This window comes from Corylus avellana, chromosome ca10 (genome assembly GCF_901000735.1).
Source record: "Corylus avellana chromosome ca10, CavTom2PMs-1.0".
NCBI lineage: Eukaryota > Viridiplantae > Streptophyta > Magnoliopsida > Fagales > Betulaceae > Corylus > Corylus avellana.
In genome coordinates, this window is record NC_081550.1 from 21,286,631 (window position 1) to 21,313,397 (window position 26,767).

The window sequence follows — 26,767 nt, forward strand, 5'->3', positions numbered from 1 at the left end:
GCCTGCAATGGCTGTCCCTCAATCTTATCATGTGCAACACATGATCGATTACTTAGCAATATATGGGGGTCCCTAGTACTTACTACATGTCTATAACTATAGTTATACAACAAGATAATAAAAACAGAAAAAAAGTGAAAAAAAAAAAAAATAGAAAAGCTCAAAAATGTCAAAATCGTTATTTTATATGTGTGGGAAAAAAATATTTAAAGGCTCTATTTGTTAACGCTTTTGAAATGATAATTTTTCTTGTATCTAACTTGAAAAATTATTTTATTTTTTGAGTGTTTTATGTTTCGGATAATTTTTTTTTAAGTTTTTGTTTTGCAAAGGAAAATATAAAAGTGAGAAGGAAAAAATATTATCAAATAATTTTTTTTTTTTTTTTTATCCTATCCTTGGTGAAAAGAAGATTCTAGTTCAAAAGTGATAAAATTTGATAAAATCATTTGATAAAATTTGAAAGTTTTATCCATTTGCTTCTTTATCCTTTTTCTATTTAGAAAATAATTATTAAATTGATCTTATGGGGGGTGCATTTGGGATTGCGATTTTGTAAGAATAATCTGCGTTTTTAAAAAATATCACAAAACTTAAAACGTTTGGCATTACGATTTAAAAAATATTTAATTTAAAATAAGAAAAAAATTTGCGATTTCTATAAGCAGACTAGATAGTACTTATTTGAAAAAGCGTGAATTTAAACCAAAGTCATGATTTCACACAACAAATATTTTATACAAAAATACTTTTTAACATATTTTATCAAACGTCTTTATGATTTTAAAAAGTAGCAATTTTTTAAATCGTATTTATTGAAATCGCAATTCCAAACAGATCCTTAACCTTGTTTTAAATCCATCGTTGTATAAAAATAATCTTAAAGATTATTGGGATTTTGTCATGTGTCAAACTAGTTTTTTTCGACCAACTTTCGGTCAGTTTTTGTTGACAGAGATCATGACACATCAACGTATATCCATGTCAATGCCAAGAGTTCTTGCCACATAGGCTAATTGCTGATGCAACTTGACACGTTGCAAAAAAAAAAAATAATAAATATATATAACCGCAACAGAAAGGGTGTTTTTTTCTTTGCTTTTTTGTAACGTGTGACGTAGACATGTGCTGATGCGTCACGGTCTTCAATCTTCATCACCAATTCAACGTAAACAGAAAGAAGTTAGACGGAGTCACGGAGGCACTGGTTTGAAATAAGAAGACACCCCAAGATAAATCTCAAGAATCAATTTAATATTTATCCTTTCTATTTATTTTCTCTAAAGCAACACTTGGAGTAATGTTATTATTAATAATGTTAAATGATGCTTTTAAGAAAGAACAAGCCAACAAGGTGTTAATTAAAAAAGAAATGAAAATGATGCTTTTAGGAAAGAGAAAAGTGTTTTAAAAAATATAAATAAAAATAATGTTGCTCTTCATATCTATTTATTACGCTTATTTTATACCCGTTAACTTGACATGTTTGAAATGATTTTTTTTTTTTTTTTAAATGATTAACATGAAAAACTACTTAAAATACATGTAAAATAGAATTATGATCTGATAATAACCAGTTAGTTATATTGAACATGTATTTTCATCAACTCAAAAAGTAAAAAAACAAGAATACCCTTATAATATAACTAATTGGATATTATCTTGTTCATTATCATGTTCCTATAAAGAATTGAGATTTCCGGTTGCCTCAAGCATAAGATATCTGACCTTTTTTTTAAAAAAAATTTGTTTTTTAAATTGAAGAAGAGAGATATTAAAAGAAAATTCAAATTTGAGGTATTAGCACTAAATTTAAGATGATAAAATCCCTTTTAAGTGATATCATCCCTAAATGGTTAACTTTCCACCCCTAGGTTTTAGTTTTAAATCAAAAAATAAATTTTGAGGTATTAGAAACTAAATATTAACTCATAAAAATTTAACAAAAAAAAAACAAAATCTAGCAGGACTAGAAAGAGAGAAATTTTTCTACATTTTTTTTTTCTAATAAAGTCACATAAGACTTTGATAGACACTTGTCTGACTCTTAGCAGCCTGATAGCAGAACTCTCCTATAAAATAAGTGTGATAAAATGGTGTGAAGAATAATATTATTTTTTTAAAAATTACTCTTATTTCAATGTCATTAGAAACATTAACGAGTTCGTTTGACAATGTTTTTTGTCCAAATTTTTTGCCAAAAAAAAACCAATTTTAAAAAGTTTTACCAAATGAATTCCGAATACATTAGTAGACTTTTTATTTAATTATAAAAACACCTTTGTAATTTCATAAAATAGCTAAAGAAACGATGAACAAGTGTATTCACCAATAAAATCTTTAATTATTACTTCTCCATCAATGGTAGATAAACTCTGACCAATATTACATTATTTTAATATAGTTTCAAAATAGTGTAACTTTTCCCTCTCTCTCTCTCTCTCTCTCTCTGGCCAACTTTTATAAAAGTTTAACCGACCAACCGCTAGCTGTTAATAAGTCAGTGTTGGGAGGTTCCTATCCTAAAGTCTCTTTAGTTTTGCTTACTCTACCCGCTTGCCAACACAGACCCTTCTCACCTCTCTCTACCAACTCCACCTTTTTCTTTTCTTTTTTTCTTTTTCTTTGAGTCCATGATTTTCATTTTTCATCTTGTTTGGTGACTATGAAAAGATCAACTTCAAAGGGTGTAATGAATAATGGGATTAATAGGGAGATAGGTTGGGAGCTCAGGCCTGGTGGTATGCTTGTTCAAAAGAGAGACATCGGGGATTCATCTTCTGGGACTATGATCAAAATCAAGGTCTCCCATGGTTCTTATCACCATGATATCACTGTCCCAGCCCAATCCACTTTTGGTAATCATCAGATTGTATAGTTTTGTTTCTGGGTTTCTGCTGTTTTGCTTTATTTGTTACAATTTTGTGAGCATTTGCTTTGTTGGGTCACTCTGGTAAAAAGGTTCATGTGTGCATTTTTCCTAGTTTGGTGCATCTCAATTTCAACTGTTGAGTCTTTGTTTGGTGGAAAATTTGAGAAGTGGGTCATTGCCATGAAAGCTACGTTGGTAATTTTGTCCTGCATTTTAGTAAATTTTTTTTGATAAAAGTCAAAAAGGAAATTTTGAAGTTGATCTTTGTCAATAAAGAAGTTACTTAGGACTTACTTTTTTGATTCAAGGTAATGGACTCTTAAAGTTAGCCTTTTGAGATATGGTCATTATATTTTGTGTTTGCTTTATCTATTGTTGGACTTTGGCTGCAACACTTGTAATTACAGTTTCTGAAATTGAGGTTCAATTTCTATTTTTGGTTAAATGAAAGGGGATTTGAAAAGGGTTCTTGCCCATGAGACTGGTCTTCAGCCTAAGGAGCAAAGATTGTTGTTTAGAGGGAAAGAAAAGGAGGATGAGGAATGCTTGCACATGGCAGGTGTAAAAGATATGTCTAAAGTAATACTGTTGGAGGACCCAGCTAGCAAGGAGAGGAAGCTTGAGGAGATGCAGAGAAATCAATGTGTAATGAAGGCCTATGAGGCAGTTGCCAATGTGAGAGCAGAAGTTGACAAGCTCTCTGAAAAGGTTGTTGCTTTGGAGGCAACTGTCAGAGGTGGCACCAATGTCGAAGATAAGGAATTTGTGGTCTTGACAGAGTTGCTCATGGTGCAGTTGCTTAAATTGGATTCAACTGAGGCTGATGGAGAGGCAAAAGTGCAGAGGCGGATTGAGGTATGTGTGTGATTATTACTTATCATTTTTCTATTATCAAAACTATCAATTTGCTAGATCATGTTGGAGCCTGATCATCTGTCATTGAAAATTGTTGTTGTTTGGTTGGTTGATGTGTCAGAATTTCAGAATTCAGGACAGGCTTTTAAGAGCTTCTTGTGCATCTTAGTCAAAAAATACATAATGAACCAGTAAGACATGTAAGATATTTTTCAACTTCTAGCTGATCAACAGTGTCTAGGTGAATTAAAAAGTCCCTATCCTTTATAATACCTTAATATTTTGAATTGCCCATATTGAGCGGGTGAATTATAAAAACTAAACTTATAGCCTTAATGATACTAAATCTCACAATTCGAACAACGTTTTATAACTTGACTAGTCTTTTTGAACGGACAACAGATATGACTTGATTATTCTCAGGAAAAAGTTGAGAAAGCAAATTAGATGTTTAACTGTCAATGTATATGCTAAATTGATGACAGCAATGTGATGCTGATAATTTGTTGCACAGGTTCGTCGAGTCCAGAGCCTTGTAGACACACTTGACAATCTGAAGGCAAGAAATTCTAATCCCTTCAGCAGCAGTAAGGATGTGGTGTCAGTAGCCACCAGATGGGAGACTTTTGAGTTGGGAGTGGGGAGCCTGTGCGCCCCAACACCACTGCAATCTTCTACCAAAATAACACAGGACTGGGAAGTGTTTGATTAACAAGAAAAAAATTCCACCCACTATAAGGGATCTGTGTAAATCTATAATTGCAGTATGTATAATGTTATGGGAGCCAGAACCCATTTAGCTTGTTCACTTCTTTTTGATTGTTGAAAAGCTATCTTCATAGAAATAGAGGCAGAGGCAGAGGCTTATGCTTGAAGAACTGTACTTGCTGTACATGTGGTTCATGTTGAATGCTTGAGACTGGGGTTGAGATGCTTCTGCATTCTTATCTGTTTGCCTTCTCTTGTGTAGGCCCACACTTAAACCAAGTTAATGCCAACATGACTTGTCTTGAGTAGACATATGAATTGAAACAACATGACTTTATGATGTAGTCCCCAAGGGATCTAGAAACTCCTAGGCATATATGCATGAGTTTATGACACTAATTTTTTTGCTTATTCAAAAAAGGGTAGATCAGGGCAACCAAAGTCGTTTTTCTACTTAAATAAGACAATAGTAGCATTTAATCACTAGGGGTTCACTAAACTGCTAGACAGCTTGCAGATGTAGGGATTACAAGTGCTTCCTCAAATCGAGGTGGGTTATAACCCAATCGAGCCCCACCAAACTATCAGCGGAACAAGTCAGTGTTTTACTAATAAAAAATAAACAACTTAAATTCTAATGCCCCCTAACAACATGAAGATAAGCTTAAGGATCACTGGACCACAACCCTTGTTTGTATACGATAAAGGCTTATGACAAGATGTAATTGGACTTTATAGCTGAAGTAATGAAGAATTTTTGATTATGTGATACTTGGGAGATTTGTCAATGCATTTTTACTCCAACTTACTCCATTCTTTTCAATGGGAACCTGTTTGGGTTCTTTAAGTCAAAAAGTGGCCTTTGACAGGGATCTTATTTGTACCTTCCTTTTCATCCAGTTTTCTAATGTAGCTTCTCGATTAATTGAAAGGGAGGAACAAAGTAAATATATTAGGGGCATCATACTCAGCAAGTCCAAGTATTTGGGCTTTCCTATTAATCTTCATCGATCGGAAAAGACATTTTGAAGATATATGTTGAAGTTTGTGGGAAAATATAAAATATAGAAACAATAGCCGAAGCAAGAGAAAGAAAAGAGAGATAACGAAGTGATTCGGTGTTAAACATTTACATCTACCACTCTGAATGACTCCTAGGGCTACATTATGTTTTCATTAACTTGATTGTTTACCGTATATAAGTTCTTATTTATAGTTGAATAAGTCGACCTATACAAGTAAACCTAAATCAACTTATACAAGAAAATATAAATCGACCTATACTTAAAAATATAAATCAATCAACTAAATAATATCAAAGATAAGATCGAATGGAAGGCAAAAGTGTTATCACATGCGAGTAGAACTGTTCTCATCGTATCAATGGCTGCAAGCCTGCAAGTATCCCCTCTTACAACATGACGTCGTTTTTACTCCATAAATCCTTTCGAAAACTCTTTGGATGTGATGTTAAAAGAAATGTCATTCACAAGTGGGCGGAACAAGAAAAAGGTTCCATAAAGAACACCTCAAGGCTTGGAAGAAAGTTTTCAAGACATGCTTGAAGACAAAACTAGTCGCCTCCCAAGAATTTTATACAGATCAATTTCGATGTGGGGATTCGAGCCGAATAATTTTCAATAAAATTTGGTACACGTAAAACGCAAATCCGTTGTAGTCTAGTTGGTCAGGATATTCGGCTCTCACCCGAAAGACCCGGGTTCAAGTCCCGGCAACGGAATTTTAATTTTTTTTCTTAATATTTTTGCATCTCTTAGTCAAGACTTAAGAGGATCCAAACGTCCTTGGGTCCTACCGAAGATATAAGTGTAAAAACTGATCATAAAGAGTATTAGCACTCGCTTCTCTTTGATTTTTCTTAAATTTATGAAACAAAATTATTTTTTGTTTTTTTATAAAAATATATTTTACAATAATTTTTTTTACATTTCCTTATACCACTAAAATATTATTTTTTTACAAAATATAAGTTCTCAACCTCCTCTCACTTTTTTCACAAAATCTCAACACAATCCCAAACTAAATACATAAAGATGAAAGAGAATGGAGAAGAGATGAAAGATAAATATTTATATTAAAATAATGTAAAGAGAACCACTTTTGATTTCCTATAAATTGAAAAACAGTTTAGCAACCCCTGATGCGCACGTGCACATGACACAAGTTGAAGTTGAAGGTGTTATTTTCAATTACACTTACACTTCTAACATGCATCCTGTGTATACATGATACAAAGCCAAAAGTAAGCAATTGTAAAACATATGAAAACTCATGGACAAATTTTATTTTTTAATTTTCTCGACAATTTACGACAAGGAGTACTAAGAAGTTAGCAAGTCATCAAGAGAAATGGGGCATCACACTACAGTTTATGCTCCTCTACAAATGATTTAGAGCCAACGACATAGGCACACTGCACAATTAATCACCCTCTTAACATTGTAGACTAGCTTTATAAACAATTCTAGAAAGCTTTAATTGCAACTTGAATAATTCTCAACACTATGCTAGAGCTTTCTTCCCAAAGCTATAGCTGCCACCGGGTATACGTGGGATTCAGGATGTTCATATCAGGCAACACATGGAACTCCAAGCAGGCAATAACTTATCAAGGGATTAACTTTCAGTTCTGAATTTGCTTTGTGCTTGGGTAGATAGTCAAGAAGACAGGGAAAGGAAAGAAAAAAAGTACAGAAATTCACTCAACACCAAAGTCTTATAATATTTAGAAATTTCCATTTGCCTTTCTTACTCTTTCCCGAATTGGAACCATATTGATATTGGTACACAAGCTGTTCACAATTGTTCGAGTCCAAACATCTAAAGAGCTATGAACTCATTATACTTTCATAAGATATGCTCTGCTATGGCACACCAAACTGAGAGAATCATGTTGAATATTCAGCCCCCACCAAAAGAAGAACTGAAACATATTTCCTCAGCCAGGTATATGATGGTATCGGTCATTGGCCTGACAAGCTCATCAGTTTCATGGCTCTGGAAATGTGCCATTTGAGTACTCCTCACCTGCAGCACCGGATGTTCCGTTTGATAACCGGTTTGTGCTGGTGGAATTTGAATAAGCAGAATATGTGGAAACAGGGCTGCCTCTCGAATACCGGTTCTGTGCAGCCGTGCTACTTCTTGTTGCCTTCGGTCGAGCCTTTCTACCCTGTAGTGGATTACAGAAGGAAAAGCAAGAGCTAATGAGGATTGAGGAATGCCTTGTGTAAAGAAATGGATTTTCACACCAAAAAAAAAAAAAAAAAGAAAGGAAGAAAAATTTCATCAATCAAGTGAAACAAAATGTTTATGGATGTCCATGATATTCTATGAAAACCACTACAAATATTTGATTTCCAACTTTAAGAAATGGACTACTAACTATAAAATCAAGGGAAAAAAGGATCACCTTTCCCATGCACTTCTCCAAATGAGGGGCAAATCTCCCAGCCATTATAGATCGACCACAATTCATGCACTCAAATATTTCATTGGCTACAGGAGGATGAGTTTGTCCAAATATGTCAACCACATATTTGCTATTAGCTTCACCACTATTACTGGGATCAGCTACCCTTACCCGGGCTTGTGCTGACAGCCTCAATTCTTCCTCCTCTTCTTCCAAATTACGATCAAGGCCCAACCTTGCTATTCGATGACACTCAGATGCGACATCAACAATTATGGAATCAAGGAGATCCCCCAAAAAATGAGATGAAAGCTGCAAGCAAAAACAAACAAAAAGCAAGAAAATATGACAAATATCACTTGGAAAAATTTCTACACATGAACAAGTTTCTAAATTTTATCCTAATCTTTACTTTAGGTCATTGTATGAAACCACTCTGCAATATTTAGGGTCATATATTACATTGTGCAGTCAAACCAACAAAACAACGTCAGTTGATACAAAGACTCATGTATGATATATCTCATTTGACTGAGAAGAACCAAAAGAACACGGCAAAAGAATGGAAAATAAAAATAAGTGAGAAAAAGAAAATCTTATGAGAAAAAGAAAATTTTATTTCTTTACAGGTCCCCGCCCCCCTACACCCCAAAAAACCCTTTCTTCCGTGTGCAACATAAAAGGGAAAAGGGTACCACAACTTCTTCTCTATCGTCTAGCTGTGATTTCAGTCTAAGACAGGTCTTAAATCAGGAAATTTGAGGCCTTCTATCTTGTCGTGTGCAAGAAGAATCAGTCAGATCTGAAACTAAACTTCTGGAGATTGTCATCTCATCACCCATTGTTCAACAGCTAAGCCACAAAACAAAATGTGTTCCTATGAATCAAAGGGATACCTGAGAATGAGATGTCATATTATCCTCGTTAGGAACTGACATTAGTCTTAGGAGCAGCGCTGCTAGGTCCGATGTGATGCCTGCTAACCAAAAACTCCAGTTAAAGACAGAAACCCCCTTTTTTGGGTAAATAAAGTCAGAAACACTTCATTATGTAGCAAATAGCAGACAATAATGATAGAACCAATTATATTGATTATTGTGATAAAAAGAAAACAAGAGGGCATAGCTGTATCACACACAAAGTATACAAGATATACACAGAAAGAAAGAGGGAACAAGCTAATAACAAAATTAAATTCTGCCTTATACGCCGCTATTGAAAAATGCTAATTGAACTATAGATTTTCATCAACTCTTATAGGGGGTAAAGCATCTTAACCCAGAATCTCATGAGAAGTAATAGTTGTTATTAAGATGTAGATATCCTTTGGGTCTTTCCTGATCCATATTGCTCCTACTATTGAGTTTTCCCACCCTCTTTTCTTCCAACTAAGTAAAAACCCCATTTTTTTTTCCTGGGTTGTCCTGCCCCTCCCACTTCATTATGTAGCAAATAGCAGACAATAATGATAGAACCAATTATATTGATTATTGTGATAAAAAGAAAACAAGAGGGCATAGCTGTATCACACACAAAGTATACAAGATATACACAGAAAGAAAGAGGGAACAAGCTAATAACAAAATTAAATTCTGCCTTATACGCAGCTATTGAAAAATGCTAATTGAACTATAGATTTTCATCAACTCTTATAGGGGGTAAAGCATCTTAACCCAGAATCTCATGAGAAGTAATAGTTGTTATTAAGATGTAGATATCCTTTGATGGTCTTTCCTGATCCATATAGCTCCTACTATTGAGTTTTCCCTCCCTCTTTTCTTCCAACTAAGTAAAAACCCCATTTTTTTTTCCTGGGTTGTCCTGCCCCATTACATATAAGATTTGTATTAGATCTCCTTATTTTGTAATCTAATCCAGAAGTTGCACATTGTATGCAAAATTTATCCATTTCAATAACTATAAGAGTATATACATATCTGGTTCACTAAGAACAACACTTAGCTAGTTTTCTATCAGACGGCAACAGATACGTGGGCGATCCAATGCACTAACTTATACAAGGGACATACGTCCTATTTGCTTCCAAGTTTCCAATAGTTAAAAAAAAAAAAAAAAAAAAGGAAACCCATTTGATTATTGAATAAATAGGTTATGAGCAAAAATCAAAGACCCTTTGGTCCTAAAACGCACAGAATTGCTGAAGGAGAGGAAAAGCTATGAACTTTCAACAAGAAAAAAGAAAAACTGTGAAATTTAACTGGAAGGGAAAGATACAGAAATAAAGGTAGACGATGATCAGCTTAGAAAAGGAAAATCGATGACATCCTAATAGTCTTAATGAACCCAACAACGATTTTACGTGCAGATTGTGTAACATCGATACTAGCCAAATCAATACAATATGAATTTGCAGATCCAGAAAAAGTAGGCATTTTTGCGTGTCTGTGAGAGAGAGAGCTCACCAGGAAACTATTGAAGGGCGGTGAGAGAAAGTGCCACCAATCTGAATAACAAACAGAGTGAGAGAGAAAGAGAGAGAGTACTGTGACCTCGCCGTCGCTACTTTGGGAAGGGGAATTTGGATCGAGTTCGTGGTGACAAGGCCTAAAAGCAGCTAGTTTTCAAAAAAGAGTTGTAGTGGCGACCTACATTTGTTAAGGCGATGGTTATTGGCCTATGAAAAAGAGAGTCTCAGGGCAAGGATTATTACAAGACGAAGTGTTAAGTTGTTAAGGCGAACTACTTTTTTTTTTTTAAAAAAAAAATATTCCGGCGAAAAGGACTACTTGAAAATGTGCTTTCGTAACGAAATATATGTGCTTCTCGTGACCCAATAGTTCACTTTTGTTACCACATTTATTTGTAAAGACGATAAAGGAATATCGTCAAAAAGTTGTAAAACGAAAAAGTTCCGTTGCCGGGAATCGAACCCGGGTCTCCTGGGTGAAAGCCAGATATCCTAACCGCTGGACGACAACGGAAGCTTGTTGATCTAATGCCATGAAAAAACAAGGAAAGAAAAAAAAAAAAAAGGTTTAACTAGCAGCCACGGAATATACTGAGCAAAGAGAAATACCAACCAGATTCTTCTTCTCCTTTCTTTTTTTTTTCCTCCTTTCATTGCCTCACCCAAGGGCCAAAGCCATCTCTGCCCCAGTCTATGTAATAATTATATGATGCATACAATACGACCTCATTATCTATTTGTAACAATTCTGTTTTTATAACAGCAGTTATGAATGCCAATATGAAAAGGAAAGAGAGAAAGAATAGAAAGAATGAATGAATTGATTATTGAACTAAGTGTTTTGAAGATATCTAAATTTTCTTGAGTATTTGTGGACTCATCCTCTAAGTTCACAATGAACAATTGTCTTTAAAGCTACTTATTACATTCTCATTCAAATTATTCATACATCCTCCTCCAACTAACACTTCAACTAACTAAATTGTATTATAACCTTTTCAACTAACTAAACTATCTTATAATAGTGCCTATTACATCTACTTTAACCCATTAGACTATGGTACCACCATAAAAAGAAAGAAAAAAACGGGAGAGAGAGAGAAGAAAAAAAATAAAAATAAAAAGAGAAAAATTTTAAGATTTTTGGTTAATTTGTGAGTTCTTCCCGGTTGATCCTTGGCTCTTGCTCGGAATGCTGAGGCCCTTCAGGGTTTGCGAGCTCTGCTTCACCACCATCCTTCTTCACGGGTACGTCGTCGTTTTATTAGTTTCTCTGATTTAAGAACTTGAGAATTTGGTTCCTACAGTCTACAATTTGAATTTCTTGACTGTGAATGAACCCTTTTGTAGATGCTTCTCGGGGACCCTTTAATCGTAATTGTCATCTCTGTAGGTTCTCCATTTTGTTTCTTGGAATTCTGCTTCTTTTTATTTTTTTCTTAGCTTTAGGGGGTTGAAGTAAAAGACGAAGGAAGTTGAAAGATTGTTTTTTTTTTTTTTTTTTTTTTAAAAAAAAAAAAATGTTCTGCAAACAGTTCTCTAACTTTTATAGTGTTGTTTTCAATATATCAGTTATAAAAATTTTGTTTGATTGGCTGCAGACTAGCATGCTATGCAGTTTTGTTTTCATATTCGGTTTCAATCATCCAACACTTGTGCTTGATTGAGTTCTTGCCTTTTTTCAGTGAATGTATGTTTAAATTCTCCAGGAAAGTAGTCGAAGTGATCGGATTTTGTTCTCCCCTCTTTATCAGCGGTGCATTATATTCAAACGTGGGCAATGGGTTTTATAGCCCACTGGACTCTATGGACAGTCAGTGGCTAGTTTGCAATAGCTGTATAGAATGTAGTTGAAAGTTTGTTCTGTAATTGAAACGAAAGAGAGAAAGACAAATTGGGTACCCAAGAAAGGTCTCGCTTACGAAGATATTCCCATGTCTTTAATCTTTTGACGGCTGCATAAGCATAAGAATAAATGATATTAGGAACTAAGTTAAGTAAAAACCATTCTAGCTTTCCTTAATCAACAAACAAAGCATCACTCTCTCTCAGAGGCTAGTTTGCAATTGCTGTATAGAATGTAGTTAGAAGTGTATTCAGTAATTGAAACGAAAGAGAGAAGGACAAATTGGGAAGACAAGAATGGTGTGAGAGCCCCAATGTCTCTCGCTTAGGAAGATATTCCCTTGTCTTTAATCTTTTGAAGGATCCATAAGCATATAAATGATATTAGGAACTAAGTTAAGTACAAAGCATTTTAAGCTTTCCTCAATCAATAAGCAAAGCACCATTCTTTCTTTCTCTCTCTCTCTCTCTTTGCACTAGGAGTGTGAGTATATAAAATACATATTGGGAAAGAAATGACTTGGTAGCTTGAAACCATAACCCTCTTTCTCTTTCTGTATCTCCGTTTGTTTGCGAGGATCTATCCGTGAAGCCAAAAGTGAATAAATCGCCATGGACGAGGAGTATGATGTGATAGTGTTGGGTACGGGTCTCAAGGAATGCATCCTCAGTGGTCTTCTCTCCGTTAATGGCCTCAAGGTAAGGCTTCTTCAAAATTGTTCATTTTACACTGTCAATCTTCAATTTATTACTTGGTAGTTGGTCTTGGATCAAGATCAAAATGGGTAACTCAGATTGGAATTTGATCATGTTGGATCTACTTTCTTAAATCTCTGCTTCTGCCCTCGCTTGTCATAGTTTTCTTGTCATTTTTTTTTTCTCTCTGTTTGTTTGCAATCGTATAGATTGATTTTGTTTAGCCTACAGTTCTGTATGTAGCTTTGAAAATCATAAGGAATGATTTGATTTAGCCAAGTGTTCTATATGTAGCTTTGGAAAATTCTCAAGTGGGGGATTTTTTTTACATATATTTTTGTTTTTGATCTGGCTTGTGATTGCCATTAATAACCTGATTATGGCACTGCAAATCTCACCAATAAATTGTTCACGTACTTGGCGTGTCGGCTGGACAGTAATAGTTCTGGAGTTGTCAACTTAATAACTTGCATTGAAGTGGGCTATCCATGATGTTACACGCTGAAAAAGAAAAAAATGGTGGACTAATCAGGAAGTTGAGAGGTTGTTTTTGATATATGTTTTGTCAGTTCCTTTTCATCTTAGATGAGTATAGGAGAATGGTGGCAATATTCAGCTTGAATATTGCTTATTGCTTTTTCGGGGCTTCTATCAATTTCATTGGACTACCTTGTATTTATGCACTTATAGAGTTGTATATGGTTTTACCTTTGCACAAGAGTACAAGTTTTCTGGGATTTTTGTTTTATAAAAATTTTGGCATGCAAAAGATGCTCATGCAATGCACAGATTGAATTAGTAGTGCATGGACATTGAGGAGTTAACCTTCTTGATAATAGCCCTTCCAAGAACATCCATATAACCTATCATGAGTGGCAACACTGAGCAACCTTTGGATTTGGTTGTCCAAAGATATTTTATTTTTATAAGTAATAATATATCATTATAAGCATAAGGCGTCCTGGGTACACAGGAAGTATACAAGTATCATTATGATTGGTTTAAATCAATGGACAAATACTATTCTGTCGATTGCACTGCAATAATTGATGTATGTATCTTGTGAATCAGGTCCTTCACATGGATAAGAATAACTATTATGGAGGCGAATCGGCATCACTTAATCTTGTTCAGGTCCTATTTCTGCAGTGTTATTTGAGATTTGTTGAAGTCTGAAACTTTATATAGCTCTTTTATTTGTTAAAATCCAACTATTTATTTACTGTGATTGTTATCCTTATTTACAGCTCTGGAAGAAGTTCAGGGGAAATGATAAGCCTCCCGCACATTTGGGCTCTAGTAGGGATTATAATGTGGGCATGATCCCTAAGGTGTGTGTTTACTTTTTCTTGTCTTCTTTCTCTCCTCATTGCTGTTTGCTTCACCACCTATGGCTGTAATTCTCTTCTGTTTCAATTTCTTCTGATACATGACTAAATCTCGTTTGGCTAGTTTATGATGGCAAATGGCACTCTTGTTCGTGTCCTCATCCATACAGATGTCAGTAAGTATTTGTACTTCAAAGCTGTTGATGGAAGCTATGTCTACAATAAAGGAAAGGTATAATTTTTATTTTTATGATATTGGAATTTGCTTGTTATTAGGTTTTGTATATATTTGATCTTCACTTGGTTTGCTGGTGAGTAAACCCATGATTATAGATTCACAAGGTTCCAGCAACAGACATGGAGGCACGCAAATCTTCACTGATGGGCATATTTCAAAAGCTCCGTGCTCTCAAGTTTTTGACTTATGCTCAAAATTATAATGCAAATGATCCCAAAACACATGAGGGGATGGACTTGACTAGAGTAACAACTAGAAATCTAATTGCGTAAGCTATTGCTCATTGCCTTTTCTGTACAGGTTTCTCTCTCTTGCTTTCTGTCTTTAGATATTTAACCGTACAATTTAAGTGGTCTCAATATGTTTTCATAGACATCAAGTAATTGGTGTTAGGGAATGTTGTTGGAGCTTCAGTTTATAGGGGCACAGTATTTCATAGTTGTAAATTGTAAATGTTATGGGAAAAGTGCTTTGGAGCATAACCACATATGATATGGGAGCGTAGAATATAACGTGGAAGGTCAAGTCTTATAGAGCTCTTTAATTTTATAATAAATATTTGAATGTGAAGTTCTTCAGTGGAAGTAATAAATTTGGTTTCTTGTTTCCCGATGTTTACATCTTTTATTATTTACTATTCATCTCTTCAAAGAAAGAAAAGTTGATCTCAACTGATGGCCTTGTTGATAGTACATGTGTGCTGAACATAGTGAGAACCATATCCCATTTGCTTATCATACTTTTGACATATTGACAGAAAATATCGTCTGGATGACAACACTGTGGAATTTATTGGTCATGCATTGGCGCTTCATAGAGATGATCTCTACCTCAATGAACCTGCACTAGATACCGTGAAGAGAATGAGGGTGAAAATTGCCCTGATTTTATATTTAACACCTTTTTGTTGATTCTGATTCTTGCACATTGAAAGTTTCAGCAGCTTTTTTTTGCACTTATTTTTCTCGTTCCTGTACCATGTCATAGCTTTATGGGGAGTCTTATGCACGTTTTCAAGGAGGATCCCCATACATATATCCTTTGTATGGATTGGGAGAGCTCCCCGAGGTCTCTCTCTCTCTCTCTCTCTCTCTCTCTCTCTCTCTCTCTCTCTCTCTCAGAGATCCCCCCCCACCAAAAAAATAAAAATAAAAAAATCTCTCCCTTGTACTTTTAACTCATTTTATAAATTATGGGCTCTATTCAAGGTTTATCAGTTGAAATCAATTATTTCTTTCTCAGGCATTTGCACGGCTTAGTGCCGTCTATGGTGGGACATATATGTTGAACAAACCTGAGTGTAAGGTACTCCGTATATTAGGTTTCACAGATCAACACTATCTTTGTAGTTGCACTCATCATTTTTCTGGTTTATTTGTTGTTGCACTTACAATTTTCTGGTTTATAAAAGGAAAAATCTTTATGTATGGATGATAATGGACTAGACACTGAGTCTGATTTGATCTGAATTTCAGGTGAAGTTCAATGAGGAAGGCAGAGTTGTTGGTGTCGTGTCAGAAGGGGAAACTGCTAGGTGCAAAAAGGTTGTCTGTGATCCTTCATACGTGCCCAACAAGGTAATAACTATAATATCCTTTTGGGACCTTGCCCCCACGTCTCCCTCTTTCACTTTGTGTTCATTTCCTTCTCCCATATGCAATGTAACTTGTCTGATGAAATAAATGGTGAATTCTAAAAAAGGTTTTTATTGTGGAACTTAAAGGTCTCTTTTCCTTTTTAATACAGAATACATTGAATTTTGTATGCCTCACAAAAAGGTGGCTGCATTTTTAACAGGTTAGGAAGGTTGGTAGGGTTGCAAGGGCAATTGCCATAATGAGCCACCCAATCCCAAACACCAATGATTCTCATTCAGTGCAGGTTATCCTGCCACAGAAGCAGTTGGGACGCAAATCAGACATGTGAGTTCTCATAAATTATATGTTGGGTTCTTCCTCTATGGGAGTGCATGCATGTAGCTCAAAATTTGGTTAAAAGAAGTGGGGATTTGATCACTAACCTGGATGCAAGATGAAATCCAGCTTTTTAACATGGAGTGGGGGGAGATCAGAAGAGAGGTTTAAGAAAATAATTTAGATTTTTCAATGGCCGCCAAGGGTTATGTTTCCTAGATCGTTATAGTCTGTCAGTTGAGTGTTTTTGACAGGGCTTGTATAATTTGCCTGGAAGTTTTGGTTTAATTGGGCATTTGGATATCTTATGGAAATTGCTACTCTTTTTTGAGATTAATATGGTGTTTGAAATTAGTCCATTGATTCCTTTTATACTAGTAAGATTTTATTCAAGAAAGAGAGAATAATAATATCCTAAATTTTTCTAAATTGTAGATGTAGGAGAAAATCCAAGAAGGAATTATATTCAATTCTTCCAAGGACACTCATCCGATCATATAATGATATTAGGAATAAGGACCTAAGTGAGTTCTGATTCAGCTCAACACCATTAGAAGTTTGATTTTTACACTCTTGCCACAAAATCCACATAACACAAAGTGAAATTGCACATGGACTCTTTCAGATATCATTCCATCTAAACCCGAGAAAAAGGTAGTGACAATAAATCCCTTGCCATGTACGGTGAAGTAAGATATGATTTGCTGCCTTACTACTACACTTGCCCATATATTTGCCACCTAAACAGGAATAGCGATCGAGGACAGGAAGTATGTTTGATGATGTTTCCAATCTACTAGCCCATTGATCTCTGCAGTATTATCATTTTCAATAATTGTGGTGAAAACTTGTCTTCACTTTGCCAATTTGCTCTATTTGTTAGAGCGTGGTTGGTATTATTCCCTGAGTGGACAGTCAAACCCCGGATGGCACCTCACTTAGTCAATCCAAGGATGTTTTAACCATTGTAACTTCAGCTGGAAAATTTCACATCACTTGGTTTGTTTAGATGCTATGTTAAATAACGTAATATAACTTCATTTCAATTAAACATCAAATTCCTTATTGTTATGTTTTCTTTTCAGCGACTATATATGTGAAGAAGCTTTTTTCCCCCTAAGGCTTTGATGTATGCCAGGTTTTCTCTATATTGTTTGTTAGGAGTGCTTGTAGGAACTTTTTCACTCTCCAAGCTGTAAATCCCCACCTGCTGTTAGAGCAATAACTTCTTGTTAGATACTTATTCTAGTGCTCCTTTTCTTCTGTTATGTTTCTTGCCGGCCTGGTTTTGTAATCCTTCTATGGTTGAGCAGGTACCTTTTCTGTTGCTCCTATGCTCACAACGTTTCTCCGAAGGGAAAATTTATTGCATTTGTATCAACTGAGGCGGAGACTGACCATCCTCAGACCGAACTTAAGCCAGGAATCAACCTTCTAGGGCCCGTTGATGAGATATTCTTTGATATCTATGACAGATATGAACCATTCAATGAACCGACCTTGGACAATTGCTTCATATCAAAAGTAAGTGATCTCCGATTGTTTTCTTAATTCTTGACTCTTACTAACCTATGCATGCTAAGAAAGTCAGTCTTCATGTTTAACAGAGTTATGATGCAACAACACACTTTGAGTCAACTATCATGGATGTACTCAACATGTATACCATGATAACTGGAAAGGTAATGGATTTCTATAATGCTAAATCAATTGGTTCCTCTCCCTGTTTAAATCCCTTGTGGTCCAAAATTATGTCATGGACATGCTTATTTATAGGAACTCTTGTATTTTGATCATTCATGAAGCTTTTATCACTCATGTCGGCTATAAACAAAGCATTTTAGTGGCCATTAGAAGTGCTTTACGCAAAAACAGCTCTTGTTTCTCACCATAGTTGGAAGTGCAAGTTCTACCCTCATAAGGTTTCAAGTAAAAAATGATTGATTGGTGCTTGTGAGCAGGTTCTTGACCTCAGTGTGGATTTAAGTGCTGTCAGTGCTGCAGAAGAATGAGGATTGAGGGAAACAACTTTGGGTGCTTGAGCTGATATTTCTGCTTTGTTTTAAGTTCCAAGAGTGGCAGTGGACTTGTTATTGTTTTCTATTTCTGTCAGACTATATGTCATATGTGATAAAATGTTGTCTCCCAAAGAATGTTTGGGGAATTAATAAAATAAATAAATTATAGGGAAAATTACTTATTTAGTCTCTAGGGTTTACACTCAGTTTATTGTAAAATTATGATTTTACAACAAAGATCCTAAATTTTAAAGGACCCAATCCTAAACTAATGTGCATTAATTATAGGGAAAATAATATGGATTGGACCGAGATATAACGAGTAAGTTACCAAACACCACCCTTAATCGAGATGTTGCCAATCATAGGACGCCACGGCATTGACAACGAAAACCAACCTATGTGAGCTCGGGTGCTACGGCATTGGCACCCAAGCTCTACCTTACTTAACAAGTCTCCAAACAAACAGTTAAAGCAAGTAACTTCTTGGCCCAGAAAATTTACATATCACATATTTGAGGTACTTTCCATTATTCATACAACAGTAATGTGAAGGCTCAAAAGAGAAGATAACGTACGTCGGATTCATAATCAGCTGGGGTGCGTCATGCTTGAAGGTGTGGGACACAAATCACGACATTTTTCTGCCGCCCCCTTTCACAATCACATCGCATCCTGACCCTCCAATGCAGAACGATAAGACACCATTTCCAAACCTGTTTGAGACAGACAGCGACTACCTTGCTCCTCTCCCGATGCGGAAAAAAAGTGCTCCATCTTGATTTGATAAATAATGAGAATCCTTGGTTCAACATGAGTCAATTATGGCTATGATTTCTAGGTCAAACACAACTCGGCTTGATGAGCCCTAAGGGCTATTATAAGGAAAGCTTGAACCAAGTATGATCTCTTTGGAATCTACAACTAAAAATATATGCTTGGATATTCGTTCTCGAATTTTGGATAATTAATTATTGACTTAAGTATCGGAGCTATCACTGCCAACTCACACCAACAAGCTCTTCGTACATCTTTTCGTTTTGCAGATCATCTCATTTTAGTGGTCACCTACCAAAAAACTGCATCAACACATGATATTTATTAACGGTTCTAAGAATCATATCTCAATAATATAGTGTTAGAATCATAAAAATTTCAATAATCTAGGTACGTATATAGGATCCAAATAAAACTTATATAGAATCCCTTAGAATAAATAGTTCAAATTTTCATATCACAAATAAAAATGTTGATTGGGTAGGGGGTCAATTAGAAAAATGAAGTTCTGATAGTGGTTAGGTTGGGTTATGAATGTCCAAGAACAAACTTCTCTCAACTCGACTAACCGTTTTTTTTTTTGCTGACATGTTTGCATAAGGGGAGCAAAACGGGGATGATGATTCAAACTAGTAATATTCGTTTTATGAGGCGTGACTCTTAGCCGATTGAACTACTCGATTAACCCTTGTTGATGGCGTAATTTGGTCATCTTGTTGAGTTATGAACGTCCCAGAACAAACTTCTCTCAACACGACTAACCCTTTTTTATTTTTTTTGCTGTAATGTTTGCATAAGGGGAGAGAAATGGAGAGGGTGATTTAAACTAATAACATTTACTTTATGAGGCATGATTTTCAGCCAATTAAACTACCATTTGGGACTCGATTAACCCTTGTTGATGGCATAATTTGGCCATCTTGAAGTGGTCAATCAGTAAGTAATTTTTAGCAGTCATCGACACCTATTAATTCAATAGTTATAAACTGCCCAAAAATAGCCCTAGAGAATCGATTTCCAGCCCTATATTTGTATGACAAACGTACACAGTACACATTTATTAAACTTGTTTATGTGTTTGTATACCATTAAATTTGTTTGTTTGCTATCTCACAAAGGAGAAATGGACAGGATTCTAACTTTGACAACCATCGTACCACGTCACTTTCTATTCACGCGTTTAGACCCCACACGGAAACCAGCCATCACTGACATCAAGACTGGCTCAATTCTCAGGATTCGGATTAAATTCTTAGCAATTCCGAAGTAAATATGAGAAAGCCTAAACAAGACTTAGAGCATTCTCAGCAGTCTTTTTGTCATTTTTTTTACATTTAAGAATTTAAATTCCTGTGTCAAAATACATCCCAATAATTTTCTTTAATCATTTCTATATCATTAAAATATTTATTTTTTAATTATATTGTATATATGAGAGGAGAGAGAAGAGAGAATCGTAAGAAGAGAGATGAGAGAGGAGAGAATAGAGAAGAGAGAGAAACCTTTTTTTTTTTTTTTTTAATTTTAATAATCATAAGGATTGCAATAGTGAAACCCAAAACATTGGGTTCCACTACAGCAATCATAATGTTTATGGTTCATTTAGGGAGTCTGTTATGGGACTTTTTTTGCGATTTTTTGGACATATTCTCTAAACTTAGGGAACAGACTCTCTTATAGGGAGTTTACTGAGAATGCTCTAACATGTTGTCCAAACAAGTGGATGCAGATTTTTTAGGGCCTTTTTTACGTTTGGATGATAAATATGAGAGAATTTTTTATAGGGTTCATATGTTTAAGCAGGTGGGTCGGTGGACAGATTGTCCAAAATGTGTTAGAACAAGTTGACTTTGTAAAAGCTCTTTCACATTTACTATTCGAATTACTAACAATCCGAACACAAATATTTATGAGATCTCTATCCCAATTCTTAAGCACTAAGCTTTCCTATCTTGCTCCAACTAAGGTTGCAACCCATCAGCACAGCTAGAAGGAATCAATTTCGACAACACGAGTTAAAGACAATGTCCGAATAGGTTGACGGGCTGCCCAAGATTTTGACTTTGTTGAGGCTTACTTACGTTCGAACCATAAGTAAGTATTTAGACCTTGTTCGAGCAGGTGGGTTGGTGGACAAGCTACCTAAGATTTGCTCGGACAAGTAGACTTTGTAAAAGCTTTCTCACATTTATTGTCCAAAACACAAAGATTTGTGAGATCTTTGTCCTAATTCTTAGTCACTAAGCTTTCATAACTTGCTCCAACTAAGATTGGATTAGGACCCTCCAACCATTCTTTTTGGGTAAGTACGAACCCTGCAAGGCTGCAACCCATCACCCCATCACCATATCACCATAGCTAGAAGGGATCGCTTTCGACAACACGAATTGAAGGACAGTGTTGGGGTGGGGGTGGGAGGGAAACAACAAAAGAAGCTTGGGCCACGAGGCCCCCAGTCACCGTCGGACGAATGACTTGGTGGATGTGGTGGGATAATAAAACAGGGAACTTTTGGAGGGTTTGCTCTAGTCAAACATTTCACATTCCTTAAATCGCACAGATATATATGAAGCAAGCAGGCATGCACCAACCAAAAAGGATGTGAAGAAGATTAAGATATGACACGAAGAAGATTGGTGGATTATTCAAGGCTCTCATTGCTCTCACCCGCCATGCCTCCTGGATACCCAAACGAGCTTCTCTTCTTGCATGATAAGCACTTCGAGTTACATGGAGAGATTATGATGTTTGTTCTCGTCGCTGTCTTCTCTCTTTTCATCTTGTTTATTGTCTTGCTGCCTCGCCTCAAGAGCGCTAGGGGCCAAGAATCGGAGCATTCGGGCTCAGTGACTCGGCACAGTGACTCGGCAGAAGTGTCCGTTGCCGTGGCCGAGGAAACGGAGGAGGATGGAAGATGTTACACCAGAAGGGAGGATGGATGATGTTACACCAGAAGAAGGGTCAGTGCAGGGAGAGAGTGAAGTTAGCAGAAAATTCCCCCAGTTGAGTGCTTCGGTTTGCGAGAGCTTTTGCTATATAATTCATATTATTGAGCATGTATTATTATGAACCTGCTTGAGGGTTAATTATTTCAAAATTCATGATTATTTTATGTACTTAATATTCTGAAGTTTAGGTTTGATGCTTGGTATTAATTAATCTCTAACCTGTGGCTGTAAGTCTCCCATGATCAATATAATCATCTTGTGTTTCCATGATATTTACTTTGCTTAAATCTTATGGTTTAGGTCTCCCTAAGACAAGCTCCTAAATTCTATGAGTTTATGTAATTTATGCTTCTTCCAAAATGTCCATCTCTACTTTTTGTTACTTGTTTAAGATATTTCTTCGGAAGACTAGAAAGTCGTCTCTCTCCCCGACAATTATTCAAAAAATTTAAATTGATAAAAAAATAATTTATTTAATTATTTAATTAATATTCTAACACTTATTATTTCTTTTCGAAAGAACGCAGCCAGCTTTAAATTAGTCTAGTACAAATGCAATGAGCTCGAACATTGATAGTAAAGGTATGCTCATTGTACAGTACACACTACAGTTGAAAGAAACAACGCACAAGTTTCAATATTGCATAGGATTCCAGATTGCAAGAAGAAATTACCATCTCATTTATCATAGGCTGGCTCTCTTTTTTTTTGGATAAATGAGTATGTATTGAAAAGAATGAAGAAAAGAAACAATGGCACAAAGGGCAAACCAGGAGTGAATATGATTCTCCATTTCATTTGAAATGAAAACTCTTCATTTTATAATCAAATTTTAAAGTTGATGTATCTAATGGAGTAACGGTGTACATTATGTCAATATTAATAATCTTTTGAAAAATTTAAATAAAATGACATCATGAATTGATTCTATCAATTTCATTTGAAATTGAGAAACGTCTTGTCCAAACCCCAGACAAAAGGATGCACTTGAGGAGGAGCCCCAAAAGCATACAAGTGCAATTAATCTTACAAGCCTAATAAGAGTTGGCTCTCTTGTCCTAAAATTGTCCAAAATTTTAGTATACAACGAATACATTATCCACCCCTACGTCAGGTCAATCCCAACACTTCCCTCTGTTAATCAAGTCTGCTTTCCTTAACTACTGAAATCAGAAAACAAGAGTGCCCACCAATATGGAAGTCAAGGGAACTGTCAGGTTGTCATCAAGCTCAGTGCTTATAGGGAGTGATTCCACCAGTGCTGAGGCAAGAGACGCAACCAAAAAGCCCAAAACCATTTCCCAACTTCCCCGAACAAATCCAAATAATGAGAAATAGTACATATACCTGTCAAAGTATCATTTATCACAAGCAAAAACAAATGACCATGCAGAGCTCAAAGAGTAATAGAGGGGGGGAATTTTTTACCCTACAGATGCCAAAAATCCGCCAGACACCATTGCTACACTACCAGCTACAGATTTGTCTCTGTTGTAGGGAATTTTAGCACCACCAAACCGCCTTCCAATAATGTCAGCTAAACCTGAATCAGGGAAGTAAAAGCCCATTATTTCAAAAGTCAAACAGAGAAGATCTGAGTAGGTTTGCTGTTTTTGGCACAATTGTGCAAAAGCTGATGTTAATTTCTACAACGGCTAGAGTCTACCCAAATCAAGCCAACAGAACAGACAAGAGTAATTAACTCGATAGGAATTACCATCCCCAGCACAGAGGTTACAGATTGCTGCAATTGAAATGGGGGAAGTTCTCCAATAAATTATACAAGCCAAAGTGATTGTTGTAGCATAGTAGAGTGGTCCCTTGAGAAGTTCCCTGATGCATAAAGTAAGCTAAGGACAAACTGAAAAGTAATGTAAAGATATGATTAATCAATCAATCAAAAATATGTGTGTGTGTATATATATATATATATACTTAAAAAGAAAAATGATTTTGCTTTGAATCTTTGCTCAGACGTGGCTCAATTTTAGAAAATTTGATTCCCACCTAGGAGATATCAGAATTTATATGGCAATCCAGCAGGTAGAACCTTAACCAGTTCCTTATTTTGGATTACCAGAGGATATAATATCAAAAGTCCAGACAAATTAACCTCATTTCTGATATGGGTCAAGCACTTGAGTCATTTCATAGCAAAAGTGATCTCTCTAGGTGGGATCAAGTCCAGGGAAGAGAAGCAGACATATATGACTCATTTTTCAGAGAAGCATTCCAATTTCCCAACCAATAGTTCTCTCAGAATTGTAACCTATAGTCTCCGTGTCTGCTCATTGACTTCACTATAGCCTCATCTTTCATTATTCCACGTCCCAAGAGAAGCATTCGTATGATATTGATGCCCGGAACAAGAGATGCTAAAATGGCCCCCCGATGCCCAGAACTGTAATATTTGGTAATAGCTATTCAGAAGACAGATTATGTAGTAAAATTATGAAAAAAGTTCATTGACAATAATAAGATTACCTGAACAGAGGCCAGCAAAGCATGAAAACCAGCCCGATGCTTATATGCACAAGCTTCCGATTCAACTTCTAAACATGGCCAAAAAATAAAGAAAGAATTTGAGGGAAAAAGCAGAGGAAAAGAAAGACACAAAATTAACAATATGGAAAATTCCTTAAATGCACATACTTTAAGACAGCATGTTATGCCTGTTTGTTCCATTTTTAATCGACTGCATTTAATTATATGGTTCTTTAGTTTTGCAAGAAAAACAAAATGCCACCACAAGGGCTACATTAAAAGAGAAAGGAAGCTAATCAAAATCCATCTCATATAGTATCTAAAGGCTAACAGCCCGTTTGTCATTGCTTTAAAAATAGGACTTTTGTCTATAGAAAAAGCTTAAAAAAATATTTTAAACTTTTAAGCTTTCTTCAAACACAGTTTTAGACCTTTTTAGAAAGAAAATAAAAAATAAAAAGAAGTTTTTTAAGTGCTTTGTCGCAATCCAAATAGGCTCTAAGTTTGCATGTAAATTTTTTGAAGACAACTACAAGTCTACAAGGGAATTTTGATATATACATGTATAGGCAAGTCAGACATCAAGCAGTTGTGAATTAGAGAAACAAGAATCAGCCACTCTGAACCTATCCTTAACTTCTATAAAAACCAATTCTGAACCTATATTTCTGCAATTCACCCAAGCAACTAAGATTATTAACCAAACCCAGAAGAACTCTAACAAAAAAAAAACCCAAAAGAATCAAATTCTCATAAACTTGTAACCACTTACTGATACAACATACACAAGAACAAAGGGGGATTTTGATTTTGACCTGGTCGAAGAGCCCTCGTTTGGCGGTCTCTCCCCAGACTCGAAACATCGACAGCGCGATGCAACCGCTCAAGAGGGTGGCGCAGATATCGGAGACGACCGGGTTCTCAAGCACCATAGTGGCAGCCGGTGGCTTGGCGTCCCGGTTCAGTACTCTGGTCTGTCTGGGTCTGGAACCAAAGCTTATAGTGGTAGTATTAGAAGCTGAGAGCGAAGAGAAGGGAGCCTTGGAAATTGATCCCAATTGAGATCTGGGAAGAAGTGGTTCGAATCTGGACGACCACGACGGAATCGGGGTTAAGATATTCACGTTTGCAGTTGAAGCAGCCATTTCTTTAAATAAATAACACTCTACTAGAGTAGAGTGTAACTTTTGACTTTTTCTTTAGCTTTTGCTCTTTATGTTTTAATTTTTTGAAGCAATTGCCTAACCACCCTGGACTTGTCGTTGGGTGGCCATGGCTAAAGAATATTGCGTCAACGAATAGATTATAGAACTTATTTCGTGCAGTGATGAACTTTGGGGGATTGGTTTTGGGAATCAGGCCCCATCCTCTCATAAATTTTGTTTTTTTAAAAACAAATTATGAAAAATGTACAAATGTCTCAAACTACCGTCTAGTTGATAAATTCTTTCAAACTTTTAATTGGGATGTTGTCGAGACTTTACAGGAACCGTCAAGACACAGCGGTAACTCAGCCGAGACTTTGCCAAGCCCCCACCGGACCCGATCGGCCTGGACACCTCCGTGACACCGTCGCAACTTGTGTATGTTTGTGCACCATTGTCGGAACTCAAATTTTTTAGGTTTTTTTTTTTAAAAAAATATATATATTAATATTTTTATGTTGTGAATAAATATTAATTTTTATAGGATAATATGATTAAATAAAAATATATAAAAAAAAATGTAGTAATTTTTTTTAGAGAAAATTTTTTTGGCTAAAAATATTTTTTTGACCGAAAACATTTTATGTCGAAATGAATAGAACCTAAATTGGAAAAAAAATCAAGGTTAAATTTTTAAATTATTTACATAACTGAATTTCCAACTTGCATATATATGAATTTATTCATAAAACAAAATTAAGAACAAATCCGAGTTAGCTTCAAAACAAGGCCAAGTAGCTCGAGAAACATCTCGTCGAGATTGTCCCTTCAACTACCAAACCCATTTTTAGACCCATCTTTCATTAAAATAAATAAATAAATAAAACTAATTCCCTTTTCTTCTCTTCGCAACTAGCTGCATCAATCAACCCAAAAAAATCACGAGAAGAAAGTTGAGTTTCCAAATCATGAGGTCTTGAAATATTATCTTATATGAAAAGAAGTTTCAATATAATATGCTGTGACATTACTAAGTACAAAAACTTAAACTTATATAATATAATTGGAATCAATTATAT

General features: G+C 35.6%; 4 protein-coding genes and 2 non-coding genes across 7 annotated transcripts; 3 read left to right on the forward strand and 3 right to left on the reverse strand.

Annotated features, from left to right (window-relative positions):
• Nucleotides 1-2,520: 2,520 nt before the first annotated feature.
• On the forward strand, nt 2,521-4,674 carry LOC132164183 (BAG family molecular chaperone regulator 4-like). The gene is made up of 3 exons (XM_059574620.1): nt 2,521-2,858; nt 3,324-3,727; nt 4,242-4,674. Exons 1-3 carry the CDS (start codon nt 2,666-2,668, stop codon nt 4,437-4,439), a joined length of 795 nt encoding a protein of 264 aa, XP_059430603.1. The 5' UTR covers nt 2,521-2,665; the 3' UTR covers nt 4,440-4,674.
• Nucleotides 4,675-6,103: 1,429 nt separating this feature from the next.
• TRNAE-CUC (transfer RNA glutamic acid (anticodon CUC)) lies at nt 6,104-6,176 on the forward strand. The gene has a single exon. It is a non-coding gene; the product is annotated as a tRNA-Glu (tRNA).
• Nucleotides 6,177-7,137: 961 nt separating this feature from the next.
• On the reverse strand, nt 7,138-10,469 carry LOC132164167 (SAGA-associated factor 11). Its single transcript, XM_059574604.1, has 4 exons — nt 10,292-10,469; nt 8,765-8,844; nt 7,869-8,180; nt 7,138-7,628 (listed from the first exon to the last, which is right to left on the reverse strand). The coding sequence occupies exons 2-4, from the start codon at nt 8,804-8,806 to the stop codon at nt 7,446-7,448; spliced, it is 537 nt and encodes a 178-aa protein (XP_059430587.1). The 5' UTR covers nt 8,807-8,844; nt 10,292-10,469; the 3' UTR covers nt 7,138-7,445.
• A 269-nt stretch (nt 10,470-10,738) lies between these two features.
• On the reverse strand, nt 10,739-10,810 carry TRNAE-UUC (transfer RNA glutamic acid (anticodon UUC)). Its single transcript has one exon. It is a non-coding gene; the product is annotated as a tRNA-Glu (tRNA).
• A 562-nt stretch (nt 10,811-11,372) lies between these two features.
• Nucleotides 11,373-18,520, forward strand: LOC132163992 (guanosine nucleotide diphosphate dissociation inhibitor 2-like). Of its 2 annotated transcripts, XM_059574388.1 has the most exons (14): nt 11,373-11,544; nt 11,982-12,840; nt 13,909-13,971; nt 14,085-14,168; nt 14,290-14,397; nt 14,499-14,671; nt 15,161-15,272; nt 15,391-15,471; nt 15,646-15,708; nt 15,879-15,980; nt 16,201-16,325; nt 17,630-17,840; nt 17,924-17,998; nt 18,278-18,520. In XM_059574388.1, exons 2-14 carry the CDS (start codon nt 12,754-12,756, stop codon nt 18,326-18,328), a joined length of 1,335 nt encoding a protein of 444 aa, XP_059430371.1. In that variant the 5' UTR covers nt 11,373-11,544; nt 11,982-12,753; the 3' UTR covers nt 18,329-18,520. The 2 variants fall into 2 exon arrangements, with proteins under 2 accessions (XP_059430371.1, XP_059430370.1); XM_059574387.1 differs by lacking the exon at nt 11,373-11,544 and having other exon boundaries at nt 11,551-12,840.
• Nucleotides 18,521-22,976: 4,456 nt separating this feature from the next.
• Nucleotides 22,977-25,746, reverse strand: LOC132164031 (probable phytol kinase 3, chloroplastic). The gene is made up of 6 exons (XM_059574437.1): nt 25,359-25,746; nt 24,544-24,611; nt 24,329-24,460; nt 23,777-23,892; nt 23,488-23,602; nt 22,977-23,406 (listed from the first exon to the last, which is right to left on the reverse strand). The coding sequence occupies exons 1-6, from the start codon at nt 25,686-25,688 to the stop codon at nt 23,229-23,231; spliced, it is 939 nt and encodes a 312-aa protein (XP_059430420.1). The 5' UTR covers nt 25,689-25,746; the 3' UTR covers nt 22,977-23,228.
• Between the last annotated feature and the right edge of the window lie 1,021 nt (nt 25,747-26,767).

Bases quoted from the DNA above. Each gene is read 5' to 3' on its own strand.
- LOC132164183 (XM_059574620.1), top strand. From the start codon at position 2,666: ATGAAAAGATCAACTTCAAAGGGTGTAATGAATAATGGGATTAATAGG. The intron at 2,859-3,323 runs GTAATCATCAGA...GTTAAATGAAAG, and splicing joins CCCAGCCCAATCCACTTTTG to GGGATTTGAAAAGGGTTCTT. The intron at 3,728-4,241 runs GTATGTGTGTGA...TTTGTTGCACAG, and splicing joins AAGTGCAGAGGCGGATTGAG to GTTCGTCGAGTCCAGAGCCT.
- LOC132164167 (XM_059574604.1), bottom strand. From the start codon at position 8,806: ATGTCAGTTCCTAACGAGGATAATATGACATCTCATTCTCAG. The intron at 8,181-8,764 runs GTATCCCTTTGA...TTTTGCTTGCAG, and splicing joins ATATGACATCTCATTCTCAG to CTTTCATCTCATTTTTTGGG. The intron at 7,629-7,868 runs GTGATCCTTTTT...AATCCACTACAG, and splicing joins TGGAGAAGTGCATGGGAAAG to GGTAGAAAGGCTCGACCGAA.
- LOC132164031 (XM_059574437.1), bottom strand. From the start codon at position 25,688: ATGGCTGCTTCAACTGCAAACGTGAATATCTTAACCCCGATTCCGTCG. The intron at 23,893-24,328 runs GTTACAATTCTG...TTTATGCATCAG, and splicing joins AGCAGACACGGAGACTATAG to GGAACTTCTCAAGGGACCAC. The intron at 23,407-23,487 runs GTAAAAAATTCC...ATACTTTGACAG, and splicing joins GGATTTTTGGCATCTGTAGG to GTATATGTACTATTTCTCAT.
- LOC132163992 (XM_059574388.1), top strand. From the start codon at position 12,754: ATGGACGAGGAGTATGATGTGATAGTGTTGGGTACGGGTCTCAAGGAA. The intron at 13,972-14,084 runs GTCCTATTTCTG...CCTTATTTACAG, and splicing joins CATCACTTAATCTTGTTCAG to CTCTGGAAGAAGTTCAGGGG. The intron at 17,841-17,923 runs GTAAGTGATCTC...CATGTTTAACAG, and splicing joins ACAATTGCTTCATATCAAAA to AGTTATGATGCAACAACACA.